Here is a 7751-nt window from a genome sequence, read left to right as displayed (position 1 = left end):
TGACTTCCCTTTAGAGGCTTGTAACACTGTGGAAGTCTCTCTCATTGTGTAATTTGTTCCTTCTGTGCTCCGGTAGATATGAAGGGTTAATTGTAATCACCATTTATATATCACAAAATACAAGATTGAGCCTCTGATCTGCCAATCAAAGCTTTTCAATATTCATATATTCCCAAAAAGAAATGCTTTTTTTCTAAAGCTTTAACCCAATCCACTGGTTCAAAGGTGGCCTTAAAGATGGCTGTGTGACCTCTGACCTATTTCGCTGGTCATGTGCTCCAGGATGTCGAAGGACCAGCCTTGGTGCCGAGCGTAACCCTGGTACATGTCGAAGACCTGCAGAGAGGCACAGAGGTGAGCTCACACACTCCATCCTTCCTCTTTGTCCCTCTCTGTTACACATGGGCACTTCCAGACCTCGTCGGTGAACAGCATGGCCTCCTGACCTCCGATCCCGGCTGTCACCTCTAGGACCAGGTCGCTGAGATCGGCCTCCTCCTCCGGGAGCAGCTGGTCCAGGATCTGTGTTTATTAGAGGGGAGACAACATGAGGGGCAAGAAGTTCCTTCTGCTAATGATGCCGGTGCTGTGGACGTGGAGGAGGACGCTTCTACCTTCTGTCGGAGGTCCTGAATCTCTCGCTGACACCCTTCGTGCTCCAGCTGGGCCAGCTCCCGCAGGGCCGGGTCCTCGTCTCCACCGGGGAGAAAACAAAGATTATCTCTCTGTTCTTGGATGTCTCCATCCCATTAAACGCACCCCCACAGTAAAAAGTGATTTATTATGATTTAAAGCCGAGAAGTGAACGTATGAAAAGGCTCAAATATTTAAAAAGAGGAAGTGAACGTTGACAGAAAAACACTGGACTAGATCTCCACTCTTTGCTGTCCTGCTCCTAAATGGTGGAAGGAGGTCTCTGAAGACATCAGGACCACAGAGAGCCTTCACATCTTCAGACTAAAGACACACCTCTTCACACTCTACCTCCACTAACACACTAACTACCTGCAGCACTTACATTGGACTTATAATGGTTCTGATCTACAGCAAGTTGTACATCGGCTTATTTGAGGAAATCACACTTTGTTTCTTGTTCTTCTGAGTTTGTGTCCTTATGGTTGAAATGTTCTTATTGTAAGTCGCTTTGGATGAAAGCGTCAGATAAATGACATGTGATGGATAAGTATGTCTTAATATGGGAGTTAAAACCGATGGAAGAATATTCTGTGTGATGAACTGCACAAAGAGGAGAGGACGTCACTGACAGGTGAGACCTGGATTACGGGTAAAGTTCACTCTTTGATCATTTCTGATAATTAGGAAAACAATTAACCACATCTGGTCTTGTTAGGCTCTTCGAACTGCCCCTTGTTGCAGATTAAATGTGTAGTGGCTTTAAATCCAGCCTACACCTGGTGGTCCAGTTCTCACCGGTCAGCAGGGTCTCTGTCTCGGCCAGCTGTCTCCACTTGGTGTCCAGCTCCCCGATGCTCTGGACCAGAGGAGCCAGCAGGGACACCCTGGTCCTCTCGGTCCTCGGCTCGTCCCCGCGGCTGCTGGCGGCCTTCAGACACTCGGCGTACTCCGCCTGCAGCTCCTTCAGGTGCTCCTGCAGGGACCTTTTGGCGAACAGCTCGTCCAGCGACAGCAGCTTGGCCGCCCTGGACGGCGTGGCGGTGTGAAGGCTTCTCGGGGCCCGGCCCGGGGCACCGTTGGGGCCAAGAAACGAGGCGGTTTGCCCGATGGCGTTTGGGGGGTTCCGGAGACGAGGAACCCAAAGCCTGGAGACACACTGGCTCGCTGTGGGAAGAAGGTGTGCGGCTCTCCTGTGGGCCATCGTGGAGGCCGACTCGAGGGATTCAGCGTGCGGCCGAGAAGATCCGGAGAGGACTTCTACTCCGCGAGGAACATCCGTCCGAATCCCATCAATAAAGGAAACCACATCCAGCAAAAGAATATTCCGCTATAAATAGTAACTGAGAAATGCATCAAACAGTCGTTCTTGAATTCGGCGCGTGTGTATGACGTCATGCGCCACTTTATTGTGACGTTTTAACTTCACGTTTCAGCAACCACAGCCGGAAATGTTCATCGTGAATATGAGGATATTATTATACGTTGATATTAAGAGCTGGATTCCAACCCAGAGAGACAAATAGGAGCCTTTGAGGGAGTAAACAAGCGCTGCGTGTTTTTAGCGCACTAAAAATATCTTCATAAAAAACAGCCGAACTGCTCCGTTACGTTTATGCTGCTACCGGGAATCATCGGTGCGGTAATAACGAGTCAAACCGGTCAATGAAGGCATTGCTAAAGCTTCTTATAACGATGCTGTTCCTTTCCCACCTTGCTGAAGGGCGCAGACATGTTGGGTGTCTGCGCATGCGCAGTCAGTGAGGCGTCAGATCTGCTGCGGGCGGAAGTTTGGCGCATAGGACGTGTGACGTCAGGATGTGTATTTCGAGTCTGCTGTAGTTATGATGCGTTTACTTCATCTGATATGGTCCCATGTAACCGAAATAGAGATCAGTTTTAACTTTATTATTATTATTTATTTTCTTACACTATGTTGTCTTATCTGTCTTGTTGTCCCTTGTCTTACTGCCTGATGTTATGCACCAACCGCCAAGTCAAATGCCTTATATGTCTAACATATTTTGGGAATAAACTACATCAGGAATATTTATGTGCTATTTAATGTCCACATTTGTGATATAAAGCAGAATCATCACAAACTGTTTATTACCTAGTATGTTTTCTATTGTAAATAAACACAGTAAAATACAATAAGACATAATTAACTATGAAAAAGTGCAAGCGACAATGACGAATAGAAGCAAACGGTATAAGTAAAAATAACACTTTTATTATCATTTTTTCTTGCACTTAAGAAGTCTTTGTTGTAGTTGAAATGACTTGTTGTGTGTTGCCTTGTAAATAGGAGTTAATGCTAACACTACATTATATTAGCATTGTGCAACTCGCTATATAAAGATGTGAGGCGTCATTGTTTCTGATGCCCCCCCCGACCCCCCATTCACTACTTGCTCTGCCTCTGGCCTCAAATAGTATCTCCCACCCCCCGGTGTGGTTTCAATATGAGAGCCACTTCTCACATTCCAGGTGCGGGTGTGAACTGGACTGTCCTCTTTCAGCGTTTACCCAAACATCTCTACCGAAGAAGGCCTGAAACTCCTTACGGAGCCCCAGAAAGTTTCAACCTCTTTCACTGTCACCACGTTATAATTCGAAGTATGTTGTTTTAAAGAACATAAAACCAATGAATGTGTTGGTGAAACTGTAACTTATTTTGAATTGTAATAAAGTGCATTACACGTGAAAACAACCATGTGGATTTAACATGAACTCGCTCAGCAAAATGAAGCTATGGAAATAGGATTTAGATTCATGAATGTTTTACATGAGCTATTCCTGTCAATATACTAATACTAATATACTATATAATATAATACATTTATCCGTAGTCTAATGTTCAATTCGGGCAGTTCTGCTCGCTCTGGGTGCTTCCGCCCCTTTACGTGGCCTTTCACCCGTGTTTCCGGTCTGGTGGGAGATTCCAGTGGTACCGCATCGATTACGCGCTGACGTCATCGCGCCGAGGGCGTCGACGTCTCGGCCCCCATTGGCTGGCGGTTTAAAGAGACAGACGCCCGCTGCTATGTGATTGGTTTGCGCCTTTTGCGCACGGATTTCAAATGGACGCCACAACTGGCTCGTTCCAGCCGCAGAGCTTTTACGTCGCGCAGCGCGGGTAGTCGGCTGAGAGTTCGCTCGCGCCAAACGGGAGGGAAACAAGAGTCCGCCTTCGGATTACGAGAGGAACGAAACGTAAGGTACGAGTCTCACGGCGTCTCTTCCCGCCTCTCGAGCCGCTGATGTTAACGTACAGCAACGTTAGCTAGCTGGCAAGGTTAGCTAGCGAGGTTAGTTGGTCGGTCAACAAACTACTGAACTAAAATGTCAACTGTTCTCAACACCACCGGAACCGCGCTCCAATTCACACTATCATTAGTACCCAGGGGCTTCTGTGCGGGACGTTAGCTACGCGGGAGATGCTAAAGCTAGCGCGCTAGTTACGAGCTACCCGCCCCCCCGCAAGCGCGAATAAAGCAGCCCAGTAACGTCGCCTGCAGCGGGGCGGTACCTTGAATAGAACCCGCCCGGACGCGGTTTATCAGCCGCAGTGAACGCGATGCGTTTAAAGACGAGCTGAGGCTCCCGCATCGACGCGTCCCGTTTCCGCCAAATCCGGACGCGTCGCGCCAAAAAAGTGTTATTTGAAAACGATGTGGACGAAGAGCCCCTGCGTGCGAGAGACGCCCCTGATCACCCCAACGGCAACGCGTCTTCCTCTCATGTCGCGTTCACGAGCCGTTTGCCTCCTGTTAGCGGTGTGGCACGAGCGAAAGCGCGCTGCTAGACGGTCATTGTTTGAGACGTAACCCGTCGTTTTCTCCTCGTTTACCCAGAATCCCTCAGCGCTGCACGGTGTGCATGTTGACCTCCAGGACCGGCGTGATGAAATGCCCACGCTACGAGGCCGCTATGGCCCGCGGTGTGGAGAGAAGCCCTGCTGCAGAGTCCAGGGTGTCACACCCTAAAGCGTCCCCGCTGAAGGAGCCCCCCCCCATCAAACCCGCGTGCCCCCCCGTCGTGTTCTCCGGCGCGGTCCACAACAAGGAGAACAGCACCGGCAGGGAGCACGACAGGACTCTGGACGACGGGTTTGAGGACAGCGGCTACCTGTCTCTACACAACAGTCACATCGAGGACGACCCCCTCCACGGGAAACCGGCTGCACACCAAGAGAGGACGTCCCCCTCCAAATGTCCAGGGAGGACAGACTCCACCCGGGTCCAGGTGTCCCTGGAAGCGGACCGCCACAGGAGGAGGACTTCGTCCAACAACCGGCACCCGGACCCCAACCTGCCCATCGTGGCGTTTCAGCGGGCGGTGTGTGAGGAGTTAGCCAAGAGCTTCCAGAAGAACAAGAGGTGGGGGGCTCGTGGCAAAAGCCTTAAGTTTTTCTATTTTGAAATGATTTTTAAAAATACTACAATTGGTGGAAAAGGCCTGAGGGACCTTCTGCTGCGAGATGGAGCCGCTTCCTGTCCCTCAAAACCTTTTTCATATAGTGGAACAAAATCCCAGAAAGCTGTAGGTCAGCTCACTACTTTTACAGCTTTTTACTTTCTTTTCAATAATCCACCATGTTTCTGACATGTCTGGTATTCATCAACATTCGCGGTTCCTTTCGCTTAGAAACTACAAGAACACCTGTGCAGACACACCTGAGAGCTCCATGGAGATGAGGTCCTCGCTCCGGTTGTACTTATCGAGTGTTCTGGTCTTCAGGTACGACTGGAGCATCGTCTCCAAGGTAGCAGAGCACCACCTCCTGGACCGGGTGATCGGGGGCAAGATGGGCCGCGAGCACGTGGACGTCTTCTCCTGTCTGCTGTCCAGGAGCATGAGGAACATCCTCGTCCACATCCTGTCCCTGCTGGGAGACCACGACCTCATCAGGTAAACTATGACCTCATCATCGGCAGCCGACACAACATCGATATACTGCTATTGAAACGGGTCAACCTACAGATGAACGTAGTGAATGAGCAGACCGGGTTTGTCCGTCCTGCTGCATTGTGTTGACCCGTCTTCTCCCCCCAGCTGTAAGAAGGTGAGTCGTTCCTGGAGGAGGATCGTCTGTGATGATTCAGCAGCTCGGAGACGATGTCAGAGAGCCGAGCAGGAACGCGGGGTGAGAAACCGCCCGCACACGTGTTCTTATTCTAATATCTGTCACGGCTGGACGCACATCTGGTTCTATATCCACAGATTAATATGTTGATTGATGGCTGTCAAAGGCCCCGATGCATCTGAGAACACAATTCTCCATGTCCTCATAGTGACTGTTTACCCCCCAGGAGTCGAGCAGCTCTCCAAGGCGGAGCGGCTGCGGCCTCACCAGAGACGTCTCCGTGTCCCGGGTGGTGCTCTCCTGCATGCAGACGCTGGCCACCTCAACTACTCCGTCCTCCTCCACCCCGAGCTGCAGGGTCATCGGGAGGACGGGGGGCACGCCGACCCCCCCCTGTGACCGCTTCAGTGAATACCAGCAGGTGAGTTTGCCACACACACACACACACGTAGACCCCGTAGCACGTTGGATGTGACAGCTCGTCATAATAAGCCGTCATGTGACCTCAGCAGGCGTCTCTGTACTTTTTACTGTAAAAACGTCCGTCGGATTGAGGTTGAGGGACTTCCTGTTCTCCCTGAAGCCCTCGGGATCCTAACCGTCTTCTGTCCCGCAGGCGGCCGGCGCTCTGAAGCAGCACGAGTCTCTGCGTCCGTGCCGGCGTTGCGGCTCGCCGGCCGTTCACTCCTCGGAGGTGCAGCGCGCCACGTGCACGCGGCCCGGCTGCCGCTTCGACTTCTGCACCCGCTGCCGGGAGGCCTTCCACGGCTCCACGCCCTGCAGGGTGGTGCGCCCGCGGCCCCACCTCGCCAACGGCAAGACCCCGGCCCTGGCGGCCGGCGCCACACGCAGCCGGAGGACCGTCCGGAGGTTGTGACGGGACGTCCCGGAGCTCCTGTCCCGCGCTCGCCGTGGAGACGAGAGGCGCTCAAGAGAAGAACACTGCTTTAAAATATGGACAATTTTACTATGTTTTAAAATGAAATGGATGTAAATATATTGGACTTTTAAGAAGTTTTATGTTTCTTTTTTAAATAAATGGTCTTTAAATGTTAACCTGTAAATAAATGTTTCATAAAGCTTCTTGTGTTTGGGGGAATTCTTCAATGAGACCAAAGAAACAAACGCGGTTTAATTTCCCTCTAAACGTGAAACCTCTTTGATGCAGAAAGTGGATTCTTACCGAGGACGTCGGTGTTTCTGTCGGCTTTAATTCTAACCTATTGTTTCGTCTTTGTATTTATGAGACCACATCAGTTTAAATGATGTTTCATGTCATTTTAACTTAGAAACTGCTTCCAGGTTTTAAACTCTAAGACAAACTATTATTTATTGCATCTAGACGTTTATAAAGCTTCATAGTTCATGTTGTCGTCTTTCAGTCTCTGGACTCTCTGCCCTGTAGTGTCTTCATGTGAGAACTACGAGTTCATTTCATGACTTTGAATCCTCCAGATGTTTTTGGTGAACTGAGGACTTGAAGTCCGTCAGCAGAGGGCAGCATAGTACTCCATTATTATAAAGGTCCGAACCAAGACATCCTTTCAGTCACTAAAATATCAAACTGATTTCAACATTCTGTTCTGTTTGTTTTTTTCAAACCTGTTGAATGTATTTATATTTATTACATTATGCTGCTGTGAGTCCATCCTCTGCTCCTCCATCAGCGTCTGGTACGCTGCAGCCACAGCCAAGGACGAGGGCAGGCTGCAGCGTGTCCTCCGCTCTGCAGAGAGGCTGATCGGCTGCAATCTGCCGTCCCTGCAGGACTTGTTCGCTTCCAGGTCTCTGAAGCAGCTAAAAAGATGGTAGCCGACCCCTCTCACCCCGAACAAAACCTGTTTGTGCCCCTTCCATCTGGCAGGAGGCTGAGGTCCATCAGGACTAAGACCTCATCAACAGAGCCGGACCCCCACTGACTGACTGACATCCCACCGGTCCCTCTGCTTCACACTGCACATGTACACACGCGTGTCACTTTCTGTTCGCTGGTGCACTATTTTTTAATTTTTTAATATATTTTAACTAA

General features: G+C 50.2%; 2 protein-coding genes across 3 annotated transcripts in view; one reads left to right on the top strand and one right to left on the bottom strand.

The window, feature by feature from the left end:
* Positions 1–3561, bottom strand: part of mtrf1l (mitochondrial translational release factor 1-like) — a 4968-nt gene extending 1407 nt beyond the window's left edge. The window contains exons 1-4 of the mRNA XM_078104875.1: positions 1432–3561; positions 615–694; positions 418–522; positions 235–336 (exon numbers count right to left, since the gene is read on the bottom strand). Coding sequence (XP_077961001.1) covers positions 235–336; positions 418–522; positions 615–694; positions 1432–1837 — 693 coding nt within the window. The 5' untranslated portion in view covers positions 1838–3561. The remainder of the gene's footprint in view (positions 1–234; positions 337–417; positions 523–614; positions 695–1431) is intronic.
* Positions 3562–3607: 46 nt separating this feature from the next.
* On the top strand, positions 3608–6804 carry fbxo5 (F-box protein 5). 2 transcript variants are annotated; one of them, XM_040179371.2, is made up of 6 exons: positions 3608–3854; positions 4491–5015; positions 5377–5547; positions 5692–5782; positions 5949–6143; positions 6339–6804. In XM_040179371.2, the coding sequence occupies exons 2-6, from the start codon at positions 4516–4518 to the stop codon at positions 6597–6599; spliced, it is 1218 nt and encodes a 405-aa protein (XP_040035305.1). In that variant the 5' UTR covers positions 3608–3854; positions 4491–4515; the 3' UTR covers positions 6600–6804. The 2 variants fall into 2 exon arrangements, with proteins under 2 accessions (XP_040035305.1, XP_040035304.1); XM_040179370.2 differs by having other exon boundaries at positions 3675–3849.
* Positions 6805–7751: the final 947 nt, after the last annotated feature.

This window comes from Gasterosteus aculeatus, chromosome 6, assembly GCF_964276395.1.
Source record: "Gasterosteus aculeatus chromosome 6, fGasAcu3.hap1.1, whole genome shotgun sequence".
Taxonomy (NCBI): Eukaryota; Metazoa; Chordata; class Actinopteri; order Perciformes; family Gasterosteidae; genus Gasterosteus; species Gasterosteus aculeatus.
This window is presented reverse-complemented; position numbering and strand designations above follow the sequence as displayed.